Source organism: Microtus ochrogaster, chromosome 18 (assembly GCF_000317375.1).
Source record: "Microtus ochrogaster isolate Prairie Vole_2 chromosome 18, MicOch1.0, whole genome shotgun sequence".
NCBI classification, from domain to species: Eukaryota; Metazoa; Chordata; class Mammalia; order Rodentia; family Cricetidae; genus Microtus; species Microtus ochrogaster.
The window spans coordinates 61,928,548-61,947,059 of NC_022020.1; the positions used below are offsets into that span (position 1 = coordinate 61,928,548).

The 18,512-nt window shown below is 44.1% G+C and overlaps 1 protein-coding gene across 1 annotated transcript in view; it reads right to left on the minus strand.

The window, feature by feature from the left end:
- Slc14a2 (solute carrier family 14 member 2) overlaps window positions 1-18,099 on the minus strand; it is a 51,228-nt gene extending 33,129 nt beyond the window's left edge. The window contains exons 1-5 of the mRNA XM_026783598.1: window positions 17,926-18,099; window positions 15,928-16,108; window positions 14,725-14,914; window positions 9,303-9,431; window positions 5,185-5,377 (exon numbers count right to left, since the gene is read on the minus strand). Coding sequence (XP_026639399.1) covers window positions 5,185-5,377; window positions 9,303-9,431; window positions 14,725-14,914; window positions 15,928-16,108; window positions 17,926-18,099 — 867 coding nt within the window. The remainder of the gene's footprint in view (window positions 1-5,184; window positions 5,378-9,302; window positions 9,432-14,724; window positions 14,915-15,927; window positions 16,109-17,925) is intronic.
- Between the last annotated feature and the right edge of the window lie 413 nt (window positions 18,100-18,512).

Sequence of the window (18,512 nt, forward strand, 5' to 3'; positions counted from 1 at the left end):
ATCAGACTTACACCTGATTTCTCTATGTAATCTCACTTTCTCTCTTCCTCCATGGCTGCTGTGTAGCTGGCCCCTAGCATCTTCTCCTTGTTCTCCCCTTGCTTCCCTCTTCCTTGTTTCTCTTTCTATTTATCCTCTCTGCCCACCAATCCCGCCTATCCTTACTCCTGCCTTGCTATTGGCTGTCCATCTCTGTATTAGGACCCTCAGGTGTTTTAGGCAGGCACAGTAACACAGCTTCACGGAGTTAAATGCAGCATAAACAAAAGTAACACACCTTAAAACAATATTCCCCAACAGCCATTAGAGGGGTAGTATTGGAAACCTAACACAGTAGAAGTTTCCTAAAATATATACATACTCGAAGGTGATCTAAATAATGGGGGAGACAGAGCCCCAACTGGCCCTTTCCTGTCACCAAATGAAGCTTTCAGTACCAGGATTGGGTTACATCTACTTGAACTGTTGGCCAAAGGGATCCCATGGGAATCCTCAAACAACCCTGGGTATTGCATAGACTATAGGTTGCTCTGCACGAGCTGACGACAATGCCCCTTTACTGGAGTTAACATCTACACAACCCACTGAACATGGAAAAGTTGAGCTGGTGCTTACACAGAGCCTTTACCACATGCTCTAGCATCTTTGACAAGGGAGTTATTCTGCATGCTACCAAAAGAGAAGCATGAACACCAGTCCAGCCACAAACCATCTGATCTACAATGGTGTCCTGCCTGCAAGATATACTAGGGCAATGGTGTTACAAAGCTTGTGAGAGGAACCAGCCAATATCTAATTGGACTTATGGTCCACTCCACGAGAGGGAACCCATACCTGACAGTGACTGGGTGACCAAGGACTTGATCTGGAAAACCCAGAGACTAGGGTAAAACCAAATAAACCAAATACCATCCATTGTTCTAATCTATCTGTCTGTCTGTCTATTATCTATCTATCTATCTATCTATCTATCTATCTATCTATCTATCTATCTATCTATCTATCTATCTATCATCTGCCTGTCTGTCTATCTATCTATCTATCTATCTATCTATCTATCTATCTATCTATCTATCTATCGCAATCAAATGACTCCTAATGACATTGTGCTACACACACAGACCAGTGCCTTGCTCAGCCATCATCAGAGAATCTTCCTCCTGAAGCAGATGAACAAACACAGAAATGCACCGCTCAACATTATGCAGCGAGGGGGAGGCGTTGGAACACACAGCCCTAAAGGGGGTGTCTCCATCAACTTCCTCCCCTCATGGCTCAGGGAACCTTGTAGAAGAGGAGCCAGAAAGAATATAAAAGCCAGAGGGGATGGAGGACGCCAAGAGAACAGGCCTTCTAAACCAACACGAGCAAAGCTCAGATGAACTCACAGAGACTGAGGCAGCATGCCCAGGGCCTGCAGGGTCTGCACCAGGTCCTCTGTGCACATATTATGGTGTTTTTATGGGATTCCTCAGTGGGTCTGCTTCTTGTGCCTCTTCTTGGGCTCCTTCCTTCTGTTTGTTTTGTCCCATTTGGATGTGTTTGTTTTTGTTTTATCTAATATTTTATTTATTATCATCTCCTAAGAGCCTGCTTGTTTTCTGATGAGAGACAGAAATGGAGTGGATCAGGATGGGAGGGGAGGTGGGGGGTATGAGAGGAGTAGAGGGAGCAGAAACCATAATAAGGATATAGTATATGAAGGAAAAAATTCCCATTTTCAATAAAAGGAAAAGAAGAAAAAAGATTCTGTAGTTCTTTTCTGTATTAGGTCGTATGAGTCTAAGAAACCAGAGCCCTTTGTGGCTGAGCATACAACAGGTGTTTAATAACTATACACCGATTGCCTAGTGATTCTCAAACGTTGTGTCCATTGGCACCCAGGGGAGCTTTAAGCAATAAAGCTGCCTGGCTTCTCCACCGGGCATCCAATGACAAGCCAGAGGGCTTCCCTGGCTGCAAGCAGCGGTTTGGTTTCTACTGGATTCATAGATCACCCGCTGCAGATGTGGGCAATTGCTTTGTCGGTCTCAGGGTTTTGTCATCAGCTACAGGATTTGGTTTTAGAACGTCTGATTTCTTTAGGGAGTAAAAAGTTCTCACAGAGAACTCTCAAGTGTTAGACTCTCTTGCTTCCTAATGAGAGGCTTTTCACAGCTGCACTTTGTCACAAGCATATGGAAGGGATGGTGGGGTGGGCCTGGGGCCCCGTCTTGTCTCCAAGGGCCCGGAAGACGTGAACCGGAAGTGTCAGCGGATGTCCGATGAAGAGTGTGGAATGCTGAGACCAGCTTCCATGTTTTCATCTGGGAACACGGGTTGTAAGCCTACACGGTCGAGAATGAGAGAGCTGAGGGGACAGTGTCCTTGGGACAGAGCCTGAGTTCGGAGCGAAGCGCCTCCACTGCGGGGATCCGTGTTTTAGCTTGTGAACTGCGCACTGCTGCCTCTCCCTGCTACAGCAGACACCCGAGGTAAAGGGCAGTCAGGTGGACAGTGGAAATTTACTGAGCACCTGCCTTCCTCTTGTGGTTCTCAGGTACCCACCGGCTGCTTAGCCAAGGAGGAAGCCGGTCCTCCCCTCTCTTGCAGGGTGAAAGCAAAATGGAATTGACTTTTCAAGACGGGGTGTGTGTGTGGGCGGAGAGGAGAATTTGCTGGTTGTCAAGAGTAGTAGATTTTGGCAGGTGAGAGGGTGAACTTGGACGACGAGGTACCCAGATTTGTGTTCAACCGTTTGCTGTGTGTAGGCAGGCTTCTTTTCTCTGTGACCCATACCACACTGGCTACCACAGCACTGAGGTGTCTGGCCTTGCATGTGGGCTGAGGCCTTCCTTGGTTATCATTACTCTCTAGGTTGTGCCATCATGAGCCTGGGGTTAACTCATATGTGTGTGTGCACACACACGTGTGTGTGTTCCTCTTGCTGGTCAGATGGCTGAACATTGACAATGGGTCTAGCTTTTCTTCCTTTTCCTTTTGCCTCTGGAGCTGAGCCTTCCTGCAAAGGCAGGGCTTTGTGTGACTGTCTCTGGAAGACCCAGGGGTGATGGAGCTGAGCACCAGCAGAAGCCACAGTAGCTATGGCTGGATGGCAAACCTGTTTCTAGCTGAGGACTTGGGTTATTTTCAAACACTGAAAAAACTTTGACATAGGCAAATCTGAGGTACTCAGAGCTAGAAGTGTGGGTCATACATAAAGGGAGATGGATTTTCAAGGCCAGGGTGGAGCAAGTCTTTAACTAAAGGGACCTGGTGCTAAGCAGACCTTTCTGGGAAGCAGTGAATTTTAGCATATGATGATTGCTCCGACATGTGGGCATGCTGGGAAGCAGGAAGTTTCAGCATATGATTGTCCCAGGCTGAGAACACATGTCTAGGCTGGAGTATGGGATGGTGGTTCAAAGTTAGGATTCTGCAACACTTGCCTAGGTGTTAAGCTAGGTGCTAGTTGCAGGTTGTGACCTTGGACAGCTGCCTCTGTGCCTCTGTTTCCTCATTTGTAAATTGGAAGTAATGGTAAAATACTTAATCAGGTATCACCCTGTAATTCCTGGAGAGTAGAATGAGTTAATATAGTAAGGGTGTAGGATAGTGTTGATACATAATCATAATCAGCTTGCATTTATACAACGTTAAAGTATTATACATGATACAAAAGTACTAGCTGGTGGCTATTTCTATGTTTGGTGACAAGGCTAAGGTTTTATAATTCTACATACTTTTAGACTCTTACAGTAGATTTTTATCATGTTCCTATACCCTTATGTGCAAACATCAGGAAAGTCAATGAGCATGCACATTTGTAAGCTGGTTATAAAGAAAACCCTCCACTTTGGCTCTACCAGCATCCCAATTTATCTAATTCTTTGCTGGGGGAGTGGTGGCTGTTCTGTACACTGTAGGATCTTTAATAGTATATCTGGATTCTACTCACTGGATGCCAGTATCATTCTCTATTCTATTGTTATGATTGTGTGTGTGTGTGTGTGTGTGTGTGCATGATAGGTATGTGTGTGTGTCACAGCACATGTGTGACGGTCAGACGAAAGTGAGCACTGGAATTTGGTTATTTTCCCCCAGTATGTGTTTTGAGGGCTGAACTCATATGAGCTTAGATTATCAGACGTGCATGGCAACCATTTTCCCCTGCTAAACTAGCTTGCTGGTCTAATATTCACTTCTTAATCTCCCTTTCCCTTCTTCTCCCCTTCTTCCCTTCCTTCCTCTTTTTAAAGACATGTTATGCAGGCTGGCCTCAAGGTTGATATGGTGTTGAGGATGACCTGCTTCTTTTGCCTCCATCTTCCAAGTGTTGGATTGCAACCATGTGCCTCTACACTAGCTTTATATGGTGCTGAGGGCTGAACCCAGGGCTTCATATACGCTTGTCATGTACTCTGCAAACAGAGCCAAACTGACCACTGGTCATGCTTGACAATAAAACATTCCTAGACATTGACTAAAGTTCCCGAGGAGTAAAATTACTCTTTGCTTGAGAATTATTGATACAGAGAGTATGTTAAAAAAATCCATCCTGTTTTCTTCTACAGGTAATACCTAATTAAATACTATTTAAAAGTATTTGTGTTAGTCTCTTACTGCTTTATCAAATCAGCTATCTCATCTGATGCTTTTCATTCAGCCACAGCAACCTTGCCTTGCCAACTTCACACTTATAGTTCATGGTTGAGTTGTCTCTTTTCTTGTGTAGAATGTAGGTCTCATAATTGGCTTCTTTCAAGTGTATTCTTGGAATCTGAAAATTTCAGGCATGAGCTAGATGTCTAATAGAGACTTGCTGAATATATGGATGTGGCTGCAAGCCATTCCGGTCTATGCTGAGGCCATCATCTGGTTTCTTTCTTTCTTTCTTTCTTTCTTTCTTTCTTTCTTTCTTTCTTTCTTTCTTTCTTTCTCTTTCTTTCTCCGCCTCTCTTTTCAAGACAGGTTCTCATTATGCAGGCCTAGAGAGCCCTTTGTAGACCAGGCTGGCCTCAAACTCATAGAGACCCACCTGCCTCTACCTCCTCTGAATACTAGAATTAAAAGTATGCATCACCATGGACCAACCCCATCTGCTTTTCTAATGAAGGATGGAACCTGGCTAACACATCAGCTGGCAAGTGAAAGGGCCCACAGTATAGCCCAGAGTTTTTGACCCATTGCCACTGGGCAACTCACCAAAGGCATTTCAATCTCTGTCCAGGAGATATTGGGAACGGAAGTCACAGGTTCGACAAGCGTTGAGGGGAAGAAGAGGTTGTAGTGGCCTGTAGCTGCCAGGTACAGCGTTAAGACAATATTGAAGGGCAGTGTGAAGACTGGCACGTCCCACTTGGTGAAGATGCTGCTCAAGGCACTGGAAATAACTGGGCTAAAGGGAGAAGAGAGAAAGCATTCGTCACCCTGATTACCCTTAAGCTGACTCTGTCTTACCTCTGGCCATTGGAGCATCTGCCATCTCCATCTCTGTGCTGCCTTTGGGATTCTGGTGGTTCGCTGAGTTAGGATTGGAAATAAGCTTCTTAGTTTGAGGAAGCAAAATAAAAATACAATACTTTGAATGGAGTACCTTCTGAAATGGTTTAAATACGTTTTTGTTTCCTCAACTGAGGAAACCAAACAAAACATGACCTCTATAAAAGGCCATTATTGCCTTTGGCTCATCCAGATGTGCACCAGCTGTTGCCTGGGGCTGTGGCAGCATTTTTCGGGTCTGACCTTCTGGATGGATGATACTAGGGCATGTAGGCAATGAGCGGGATTGGACTCCGGGAACCACTCTGGGAACTGCTAGACAAAACAGAATCTTGAGTTGTTTGTTTACTCTGCCTTCTTGGCCTCTGGCCTATTCCTGGGAAAGAGCATGGATCTTGGACACGGATGGAGCTGAATGCAAATCCAGGCTCTTCTTATAAAGCAGAGACTAAGTGAGCAATGCTAAGAAAGGAATTTCCCCCAGCTTCAGCCTTCCCTGGAAGGGATTAGCCACTCCTGATACCCCACACGTCTCTCAGCTCAGAGGCAGCTAGAGAAGGCAGAAAGCTCCGTGACCTGGTAGAGCCGCCTGTCTTTAATTAGTGGCCATGGCTCTCACGTGGGCAGTCAGGGCTACCTGAACTAACTCTAATACACTGAGAGCTGCCTCGTATTTGCTTTTCTCTTTGAATTCTTACTGTCTGCATTTCTTTCTGTCTGGGTCAACCGCAAGGTTTTATTTACTTCATAAAAAAGTGATGGGATGGGAAATAGTTCATTTTCTCGACCATAGAAACCCACACCCTGCCAGCTTTGCCCCACATTGCCTCTCTGCCCCCACATCTGATGGAAGTGTCCCCACTCCTTCGTCAGATCAGCTCCTGCCCCTGCTCTTTGGTTTGGATTCATCTCAAGGGCTTCACTGTCGTGACAGTCTCTGCAGCGCAGACCTCTTTTTCTCCGACTGTTCCTGTCAGGCTATGGTAGGTACACTTTTGCAGTGTCTACTCCAGATGCTGTCTCCCTTTGACTCGGCACCCACTCCTTCCCAAGCCTGCTGTTCCACAGCAGCGTTCCTCAGACTGGCCGCTCTGTCATCCCAGCCTCCCTGCTCCTATCGTCCCTGCACCCCATCCAGTCAGGTGTGTGTTCTCAAATCAGCACAGACATGGCTCTCATCAGGTTCACTAAATGACATCTCACCTGGCAAGTTCACAGGTGAACTTCTCCCCCCCCCCCCCCCCGCTTCTCCTAATCTGAAGTTGGAATCTTGCGCTGTATGGAAATACTTTCTGTGTGGGCCACCACGGCATTGAGCTCTCTTAGATTGCTGCCCGCTTGCTCCTTCTCAATCAATTTCCCTTCCATGACATCCCCTCTTTTCTGCCAGACAGCCAATTGGGAGATTCCTTGGTTCTGACTTGGATTCTTTCTTTCTTCCATCTTCTCCTTTGGGTGGTATTCTTTAGTCCCCTAAATGAAACACCTTGTATGTGCTTCTGGCTTTCAAATTTGACTCTGTTATTTATTAGCTTCTAGATTTTTGTGTCCATTTGTCTCAACACCTCTGCTTGGAAGTCTAACACACTCTGTCTAGAAAGAAGTTTGCTTCTGTCTCCCTGTTTTGCTCTTAGACATCTCCATGACCCATGTACTCAAGCAAGTTACAATTGTATATTGGATATTCTCCCCAGAATTTTTTCCTATTGCCGTCTTCTTAGAAAGTCTTGTTGCCTTTGTCTTCCTTAAACAAACCAGAAACCCAGTCTTTTCTGGCAATATTCATGGACCTCACTCTAGTGCAAGCATTCCTGTCTCTGTGGATCTTTTTAGCAAATTATTAGGATTATGAAACCACTCTTGCTCTGTCTAAATCCATTCTCCATTTTGTAGGTGGTGAAGCTTATTTAGCTTTGAGTTTACATCATTGCTCTAATTCAAACCTTGTAACTGTGTTCCATTTTTATCACAGATGTAATAAGAGCCAGAATATTTATTGGATGCATATTGTGCTAGGGCCCCACGTCATCTACTCTCCTTTCGCCCCCTGCCACATCTCCATCCCTCTCAGGGCCTCAGTCTCTCTGCTCTTGCCTCTATTTCTTGGACGCATCCCATTCTGCATTGGAGTCTTTTATCTGAAGCATCCTTCACCTAGACCTTTAGTTGGTACGTGCCTTCCTGTCTTATGAGGGGTGGCCAAACTTCGCATCTGCAACGTGTCTTCCCTGACCGTCCATGTCTGGAGGCACTCTCGCTTCTCTCAAAGCACTAAACACATCATGAAGGAATTTTATTTGCTGGTTTATAAGTTTACCTCCTATAAACTAGTTAATAAAGAAAAAAAACACATAAAGCCAAGAGAGTAGAGGTTCTTCCTTATCCACACTCATCAACTATCCCTGTGCTCAGTGAATAATCTCAGGCACTCAGATTATTGGATGAATCTTGAAAATAGCGCTATGATCCCCGGGCTAAAAGAACCGAATTCCAAGGGCTGCATGAATGGATGAATGAATACACCAGAGTAGAAGGTGGTTCAGAGTTCCGCCTGGAGCAGGAGTCAGTGTTTTCTGCCTTTTAATTTGGGAAATGGGGGTTGGGGGGCATTGAAGTCTAAGCAGCCACCCGGTGCCATATGGCGGAGGGGCTGTGTTGAGGGCTTGAATCTCTGTAGTTTAAAAACAAATGCATGCAAATGAGTATGAGCTCTGCTCCTCACTGGAGGACATGCGGGGAGCATTAAGAAAACCCCCCACAGAAATGACCGTCTTATCTTTTGTCCCAGTGCATCAAGGAAGATAGAAACCTCAAGAAGAAAAATAAATCTCCCAGAATGCCTAATGCAGTAATTTATTTGCGAGCGCCACTGAAAAGCAATGAAACAGTACTTAAGCTAAATTGAACTAACTGGTTTTAGTAACTCCAGACTTTGAAACCTAAGAAAGACATTTACTTCTTGGAGATGTTACAAATAAATCACCACGTCTGATTTATTGCTGAGAACAGGAATAAATCACCATGTCTGAGAGGGGTTGAGAGCAGGGCGGTATAGACCTGTCACGTGAAAAGTTGGAGATGCAGGCTCATACAGTAGCTGGCCTGCTATTGAACCATTTGGACACGTTACTAACCCTCTTCAAATTCAGACAGAATTAAGATCATCTGTGCGAATGGCTAAGCACCCTCTGCATGCACCTCTTCACCTCTGCTCCTACCTCTTCCCTCTTGAAAAAGCTCTCAGATGAAAGTTCCACCCCAAAAGACTGTGCTTTGCATCCCGACCTCCTGTTCCAAGAAGGTCTCTTGATTCTATCACGAGTGAGTTTTTTTGATTTGAAGGCTTAGTTAGGCCCCACAGTCGGTGATTCCCCTGTAGGCTGGAGTTTAATAATGCAGATTGTAGATTCAGAAAGCCAGCCTCAAAAACTCTGACCGTCTGACCTGGAATGAATTACTTTCTTTTTCTATGTCTTAGTCTTCTCTCTGCAAGCTGGGACCAAATATAACCCCACCTTGCTTAGCACTGTGCCTGGTGCTTATGAACTATTAAATAAATGTCAGCCTTTATTATTTATGAAGGAAGATTAACAACTCAATAAAACATGTGGTCTTTTATTGCTCTACAGGGTCTCCAGTAATCCATATCTTCACTTAACCCCATTGTATTGCTTCTGAAATCATGAATTTATTATGGATTATCATGGTATCTTGCTAGACAAAGTCATCTGCTTATGGAGAGACACTGGGCTACACAAGTGCATGCGTCCCATCCCTGCCGAGTGAGCATCTCTGTGAGCAGAAATAGGGAAGTACCTCACCAGGCCATGGAGGCGAAGGTCACAGGAAGCAGAAGCCACCAGTAGTAGTCTAACTTCTCTGAGTACACGGCCACCAGCAGTCCCACCAGCATCCCATTGTAGCCATGGAGTCCAGAGGCAATGGTGGACCTGGGTGGGGTGGAAGTTATTTTGCTTTAGCATTTGGTGGTGCATGTCCAGCTTTACTGAAACTCTAGAATCTGCATGGTTTAGATGATCCCTTTAATAACAGATGGAGAGTGAGGCTCTGGGTAAGATGGTGGACTAGAAGTGTAGAAGAAGAAGCATCAGGGTAAAGTAGAAAATAAAGCATTTCCAAAGAGAGGAATGCTTCAGAAATAATAAAATAAAGAGTGTCAAGATGGCTGAGAATAAGTCATGGTTCCCTGGCAGGACAGGATCAGTGGTAGAGAGAAATTTCTCTGGCTTGGGGCTGTAGTGGATGCCATCTTGAGAGGGAACTTATTTTTCACAATAGTGTGTGTGTGTGTGTTGGCTTATAAAAAGAAGAAATCATAAGTCGGAAAGCCGGTACAGAATCTATATTAACCCCAGCCCCATGAGTTAGTTGTGTAGCGGGAGGGGGGGTTGACATGGACATGCTGAACTCTCCCCAAAGGCAGTGTGGTGTTTAGGGGAAGGGAGTCCACCAACCATGTTGTCTGGTAGCAGACCTTATGGGCTGAGAATAATTCTGGCCTTTGAGTCTCAGGTTGGTAGGCTGACACCTGTTGGCGATGTGGCTTGCTCCCATAGAGTGGAGTTGGAGCATTCTGATGCTCCAGCACACTGAGTTCTATTAGTCTCACCCCTCTAGCAGGACCACTGCTGCTTAGCGGGTTCCGACAGTCAAAAGGTAGGCCTACTTCTGTAGGAACCAAGGCTGCAGTTGCTTCCATTACTTTCAGCATACGAGGGAGACACCTTCCAGCCAGAACATTAACCACCCCAGGGGTTATGAACTGGGGACTCTCAGAGGTGAAAAGAGTTCGTGTAATCCATGAGCTACACACTTCATTTTGGCTAGCAGAGATACAGAAACAAGAGAAACTTCTAACATGAAGACAGGTCCAGCAGACATTAGACGGCATTAGACATTAGACGCACCACACAGGCTCAGCACGGTTACAGAGCACAGTACATGAAAGAGGGTTGAGACCCACCCAGCTCTCCTACCCCTGCATAGACATGGCAGTCTCTCATTTTCAAGGACATAGAAGAAAGTCACCCAAACTCCTCAGTTTTTTATTCAGTTTACTTTCTTCACCTCCTCTGAGTCAACCCCTTCAACCCCTTTCTGGTACTTTTCATAGTAGTTTTACTTTATCGTCTTAAAAATATGTTTTTTAAATTTCCAAAAAAACCCCACACCTATAACTGCAAAAGTCTCCAAAAAAAAAAAAAAAAAAGCCCAGTGCCTGATGGTTTCCGCCAGAATTCTGTAAGATTTTCAAAGAAGAACTAATACAAATACTCCTTAAATTGTTCCACACAATGGAAATAGAAGGAACATTGCCAAACTCTTTTTATGAGGCTACAACTACCCTGATACCCAAACCACATAATATAAGAAAGAATTACAGACCAATCTCATTCATGAACATTTATCCAAAAATACTAAATAAAATATTGGCAAATAGAATCCAAGAACACGTCAGAACCATCATCCACCATGATCAAGTAGGCTTTATTCCAGAGATGCAGGGATGGCTCAACATATGAAAATTTGTCAGTGTAATCCACCATATAAACAAACTGAAAAACATAAACCACACGATCATCTCCTTAGATGCTGAAAAAAGCCTTCAACAAAATACAACATCCCTTCATGACAAAGGTCTTGGAGACAGCAGGGATACAAGGAACATACCTAAACATAATAAACAGCCAACATCAAGCTAAAAGGAGAGAAACTCACAGCGATCCCACTGAAATCAGGAACAAGACAAGGCTGTCCACTTTCTCCATATCTATTCAATATAGTTTTTGAGGTCCTAGCTAGAGCAATAAGATACCAAAAGGAGATCAAGGGGATACAAATTGGAAAAGAAGTTAAACTCTCACTATTTGCTGATGATATGATAGTTCCCATATGTTGTGTAGTTGTTCAGAGACAAAGGGTTCAAAGTTCATGGAGACTAATTAGGGAGTCATCCCAGAGGAGGGAGACTTGGAGGAATGATGAAAGTAGACAGGGAAATAAGAGTTAGTAGGAATTACAGAGACAAACTGGTGCTAAGCAAACTCTTGGTAGGAAAGGGACATTAACTAAGGTTTTAGAAGTCACGTTCAGGGCTTGGGTTTCTGTTTGATGTTTATTTGTTTGATAATTTCTAATCTTAGTATTTTGGGGGATGAGTTGGGCCCAGTGTGTACCTCCTCTGGTGGAAGTAGTAATGAACGAAGTGACTCTTGGAACAGTTCGGGAGTTGGGACTTGGGCTCATCTACCATAAGCCACAGGTTTTTACAGGCAAGAGTGATGACGCTAAGCTGGGCATGCTTGTCTGAGGTTACGAAATGAGGACAGCAATGGGCTGAATGGCCTCAAGGTCAGTTCCAGTGAATTTTGGTAAAACAGTATCTTGTTAGGGTTTCTACTGCTGTGATGAACACCATGACCAAAAAGCAAGTTGGGAAGAGCAGGTTTATTCAATTTACTCTTCTGCATCACGGCTCATCATCAAAGGAAGTCAGGGCAGGTCCTCAACTAGGGCAGGAACCCGGAGGCAAGAGGCCATGGGGAGGGGCTACTTTCTGTCTTGCTTCCCATGGATTGCTCAGCCTGCCTTCTGATAAAACCCAGGACCACCAGCCCAGGGATGATATCACCCACCCTGGGCTGGACCTTGCTAAATCAATTACTAATTAAGAAAATGCCTTACAGGCTTGCTACAACTTAATTTTGTGGAGGCATTTTGTCAACTGAGGCTCCCTCTTCTCTGATAATGTTAGCATAAGTCAAGCTGACATAAAACTAGGCAGCACAATCAGTAAGGAAAGGGTTCTATGCCAGCCCCCCATACAATGGCGGGTGCATTGGAAAGAGAACTGAGGCCCACTGGCTGAAGCAGACACTCAACCTTGATAGGAGTAGATTATCAAGTAGCTCACCAGACCTGCACACTCAAGAAAACAACTTCTAGTGGCTTCACTGCTGCTAAGATTGGAGCGGTCCTTCAAGGCCACTGGGATGTGTGGGGACAGCCTCTTGGGGACAAGCTGATTGATGCATTTACCTTGGTGGACTGTGGAAGGTTAGTAGGGTCTAGAGGAAGCAGGATGTGCTGATGGCTTAATGCTCTCTGGTCACTGCTCTTCTGGGCCTTCCTTCTAAGTCTAGGGCCACACTATACAAGTACAATGACAACAGCCCCATGGCTTGGAGCCTAAGCGAACTTTATGGTGTGGGCCAGCCTATATCCTATCAGTCCGACACAGAAACTTAGGCGGGACCTTGCGTCTGTTCTTCCTTTGTCCCTCAATTATAAAATACAGTCTCTGTTTCACCCATTGGCTACTTCTGGTTGTGATGTTGAAAGTCACAAATATCCAAGCACGCTGGTAAAAATTGTTCCTGAGAAACCCACTGTAAAGAAGTCTATTTTATAGTATGATCTAGTTCTCGTATCACAAATATAACAAAAATTTATATTTACTTCTACTCCGCACCAATAACTTTAATCTGTTGTGTTTTACTGAGTGGTTTAATTAAAAAAAATACTGATGGCTCAAGATCTGCAGACCCCAAATTGAAAAGCATAAGATACGGGATAATCTAGTATTTATTTTCCAGATTTCTTAAATCATAAGAAGTTCCTGGGAGACTGAAAAGTCGCTTCCCAAAATGGAGCAAACATGTACCAAAATCTGTGCACAAAAGGCTCCCAGTCACGTTATTTGTGATAGATTAAACATTTCAAGGCATGTTCTAGCCAGAGCAAGAGAGGATAATGAGATGCAGGGGGATGGTCCCGGTGAGTGTCACCAGAGGAATACGGCACTGTTGTGATGGGTATGGGCACATCAGGGGTTTCTTCTGTGAAAGATATGCTATTTCTTTGTACACATATTCCTTGCATAAGTCTTAATAAAGCTGAACAGACCAATGCTTCCTGCTAGTTATTCCTGCTAGTTATATGCCTATCCCAGAAGAATGTAACTTGTAAGTGTTCAAATAATAGATCAAAATGTAATAAAATCTGTGCTTAGCACACAGTAAGTGCTCAATAAAAAATTAGTCATTGCAGCAAGAAAAGATTGTCTTTCATCAGATCCATCGAGTGAGAATATTTACAGGTTGGAGGGAAGCGGGTAGTACTGAAGTGAATTTCTTCAAGTCATGCCCCAGATGGTTCTGAACATCAGGAAAGTTTGGGGGAATGAATGTCAGAGCAACATCTAACAGAGTCCGAAGAGAGTCAAATTCTACAAGATGCTATTTGTTAGTGTTACTTGGTTTCCCACCAGCCAGGCAGCCTCCATGTGTCTTCCCATTGCTTCTGTTTCTCCAAAACAACAACAACAAAAAAAAGTGGCTGATCACTCTTTGAACTTTGCCAGTACAAGGCAGAACAGATTTTCAAATTACCTGCTTCATGGAAAAGTCTGCCAGATACTATGGGCCTATAGGTTGAAGATGGATGCCCCAACATTAAAAAGAACTTTGGGTAACTGTCCAGGCAGCAAGATGTTTCTATCAATTCTAGAGTTTTGGAAGTTGCCTACAATGCACTTCCTGTTTACTTAGGTAATATTATATCCTTCTGGGGTCTTTGATAGAGTTGAAGACAGATAGTATAGTTATAGTTTTCCTTACTTATGATAAAAGATAAATTAGATGTGAAACTTTCTGGATACAAATGGACTAAATACATTAAGTGTAATTCTTGCTTGATACCTGTTTTGTTATATGTAATTTTACTATATTAAAGTTAAAACCCTCCTTTTTGTTTAGGCAGAAAAGGGAGATGATGTGGGATTCTGTCTGTATGCTGTGAATATGTTTTATTACCATTGGTTAATAAAGAAGCTACTTTGGCCTATGGCAGGGAAGAACATAGGTAGGAGGGAAAACTAAACTGAATGCGGGGAGAAAGAAGGCAGAGTCAGGCAGATGCCATGTAGTTGCTGAAGAAGCAAGATGCAAGCCAGCTGCCAGGAAACAAGACACGTAGAAAATGAGGTAATACCATGGCCACATGGGAATACATAGACTAATAGAAATGGGTTAATTTAAGATGTGAGAGTTAGCTAGAAATATGCCTGAGCCATTGGCCAAACTGTTGTAATTACTATAGTTTCTACGTGATTATTCAGGTCTGGGTGGCCAGAAAAGGAAAGCACAGTCTTAGACAACAACTAAATCAAACACTTCACCTGTCTGCCATGCACCATGCACTAGGTCCATAGAGAGCACTTACCTGTCCTGGCTTAAGGCAAGGGCAGTTAAGGTGGAGACCACTGTCCCCAGGGCCCCAGCAATTGTCCACCAGGGATTCTGGATCAGGAGCCCTATGAAGATGATGAGTCCACTAAGGGGGTTGTTGACAAACACCACCTGAGCTGCTCCCCGCAAGACCCAGTCCAGGAACTGGAGGACCAGGGGCTTATCTGCAAGAGACAGACAGCGTCATCAGCAGGGTACAGCCTGTATATCAGACTACTGGTTGGCATGGGAACGGAGGTGCACAGAGATGCACAAGCCAGGGTATTTCTCCTCATCCAGCCTGGCCTGGGGTGGGAGAATGAAGGGCTTGGGAGTGGGTGTTGGCACTCAGCCCAAGGCTCTGAGTGGCCCAGCAATTGGTCTCCAGCGGGTGGTAGTTTTTGCCATACAAACTGAGGGAACACGCTGAGACCAATTTAAAGGAGTTCCAGCCATTGGCTTGGTTGGCAAGGAGCCTCAGGAGCATTCCATGGGAAATTTATTGGTCCAGGGGAAGAAGTGGGGAGGGAAGCAAAGTCCCACATTGTGTAGTGCTGTGTGACTCAGTTGAGGGCTGGAATCTGAGCAGCAGAGAAAGTTGCGTCAATAAGGGATGTTGGAAAAGAAATTGTTAGAGCCCAGCTGTGAAAATCATTATTGAATTGGGGCCTAGACGAAGCCAGGTGTAGGAGAGGGGACATGTGTTCTGCCTCCTCTGGTGTGGTTTCCAGGACAACCACGCTGGTGGGGGGCAGGTAGGTACTGATGGGGAGAATATGGTGTTTTCTAAAGCATTAAAGTTCAGAAAGAGGTGAAAAGGAAAAAATCCTGGAGCTGGGAGAGGGAGATGCCGATCTTTTCTTGGCACATAATAGGCATCATGAACGGCTGTGGGGGAAGTGGAGGAATGGCCAGGCAGTTTATTCGAGGAAATGGATCGTATGTCACTAATTTGTTTGCCCTCTATCAGTTCCGCACAGGGATGAATGACTGGCAAAGGACTGAAATCAATGAAATATATTAATTCTAAAAGGGAAGGACAGGCTAATTGGGTTCATGCCCACCTGGGGTCAACTCAACTTCCCCTCTCTGTGTCTGTCCCTGCTGTGAGAGAGAGAGAGGGAACAGCTTCGTTGGCCAGGCTGGAGGAGAGGCTGTCTCTGAACTGCCCCTTGCTCTCCCTTGGACACTTGCTTACCTTTCAGCCAGCTCTTGCATTCCTTCATGTCACCAGTGAGATAGCCCACAGTTTGGAAGAAGCTGAAGCCTCCCTGGGCCGTGGAAGCCCTGTGGGGCACCTCACTTTCTCTCCTTTTGCTCCTTTCATTGGGTCTTTGGATTTTCACGATGTGGCTGTCTTCATCAGGTGGTCGGAGATCCTTTATGGAAAGAAAGGAGAAACTATTAAGTGGCATGCCTTTCGTGTATTGATCTTTCTTTGAGACAGGGTCTCATTGGTAGCCCAGGCTGTCCTTGAACTCACTGTAAGGCTCGGTAAGCTGTCTGTGCTCTCAATCCTCTCCACTCTGTCTCCTGAGTGCTGGGATTGTGAGCACATGTTAGCAAATACAGTTTTAAATGATGTCCTTTGAAAGTAGGGAAATTGGGAACAGAGGGCACTGTCAGGGATTCTGATAGAGATGTGGGATCATGAGGGAAAAGATGAGACTTGCACCTACTGCCTAAAGCTGTCCCCAGCGTGAACCTGTCCGTCCCAGGACTATTTCAGGCTCTGCACACGAGGTTTTCTTAATGATTGTGACAAGGGTTCCTCTTGGCAGTTTAATGATGCCTATGGACTTCTTTCCATAATGAATAGTTAGAAATGCTTAAAATAAGTACAAAGAAAATTATATTGAAATGCAGTGATTATAGAATTTAAAATAATTGTGATCCATAGGTAAACATTCTATCTAATGGCTCTAAAGTTTAAAATCAATGATGTGTGGGTGTGTGGGACCTTCTCCCTCCAGCTCAGGGCAGTTCTGTATCTCAGGCTATCTCGGATCCAAAGCCGATCACAAGAGAAACTCTGGTCTTTATTATGGCTGTTTCATGGTTCAGTTTCTCCTCTGGCCTAGTCCTACTGCCCTTTCTCATCTGTAAGTGTGGCTCCCCAAGGCACACCCCAGGAAACTTCTTTCTTGTAAATCTTTATGTAAGTCCAACTCCTGGGGAATCTGGCCTATGTCAGCTTGGATAGAAATCTCAGGTACTATTAATGTGACTACCACTCCTTGCTTATATTATTTGTAATTGAGGTAAATGCCAATTGGAGATTGGTAGATATAATGATGGATTATTTCCCTCACCCCAGTTCATCTGCTCCTCAATTTCACATGTGTAACACTTGCCAAGGAGGCTTCTTTCTTTAAAGTCATGTTTTTCAATATGGTAGTTCTTAAGACAAGCATATAGTGAGCATTTGAAATGTGGTTGGTTCTCAATGAACTAGGAATAGATGAAAAGTTTCTAAGTTTGATGGAAGACATTTACTAAAGTGATGCTACATGTAATAGTGAAAGGTTAGAAACCTCTCTCTCTAAGATCAAACACAAAACAAAGACATCTGCTCTTGTTATGACTATTCAACATTGTGTTCTAGCACAAGCAAACAGGCAAAGAAAAGGAGACAAAAGGAACAGATTGTAAAGAAAAACGTTAAACATAGGTTGTATCCCTACCTGCATGTTCTTTTGTATAGAAAATTCTTAAGGTACCTGCAAAGGTCTTATTTGAAGTCTGAATAAGTTTAGCAAAATTACAGAATAGAGATACAAATCAAATTTATCTTTATGCCCTGACATTTAAAAATCTAAAATTAAAATTAATAAAATAATTTTATTCATGATAGAATAAAAAGTAGAACATATTTGTGAATAAATTAAAAAAATGTGCAAATGCTACCCATTGAAAACTCCATAAAAGAAAATAAAGCTCAAAATACATGGAAAGATAGCCCATGTTCATGGATTGGAAAATTTAGTCTTATTACAATGGAAATAGTTCTCAAATTTATATACAGATTTAATATAATTCCCATCAAAGCTTGTCATCTTTCTTTTTCCTTTAGAAATGGAAACTACGATCCTAAAATCCACATGGAAATATACCAGAATTGAAATCATCATTCACTCCCTTGCTCTCTGATTGACTGCTCAAGAACCATCTTAGCGGGGAATGGGGTCAGGCTCACCTTTTCTTCAGGCATTTCCAGCAGGGGAAGGGCTGGGTGTGTATCCTGGGGGCTGGAAGGCCAGGTAGGGCTGCTTAGTTCTGACTCATATAGTTTGTATCTGCTGGAAAGAGGCTCTGGCAGGAGAGGGCTCCTGTTGCTCTCAGACATCTCCTTCAGCGGGTAGTCACTCATCTTCCTGGAAAAAGAGAATGAGAAAGGACAGATGGATGGGCACAGGGGACTTGGCTAAGGTCAGGCAGACACATGGGGAGGCCTCACATCTGACCTGGAGGGGTAAAAAGCGACAGAAATGGAATATAGATAAATTTTAAAGATGGACTCTCATGTCACCTAGGCTGGCCTTGAACTTGGCCAAGCATGACCTTGGCCAAGGGTCGAATCTTCCTGTTTCTACCCTTTGAATTGTGAGATTACAGGATTATGATCCAAATGTTTTGAGCATGCTAGTAAAACACTCTACCAATTGAGTTAGATCCCCAGACCCAAGTAGGGCTTTATGTGCCTATAGCTGGTGCTTCCAGAAGATCCTGAGGCCAACGCTCCATCCACAATAGCGTTACCTTAAAAATACTCCTATTCTTCCA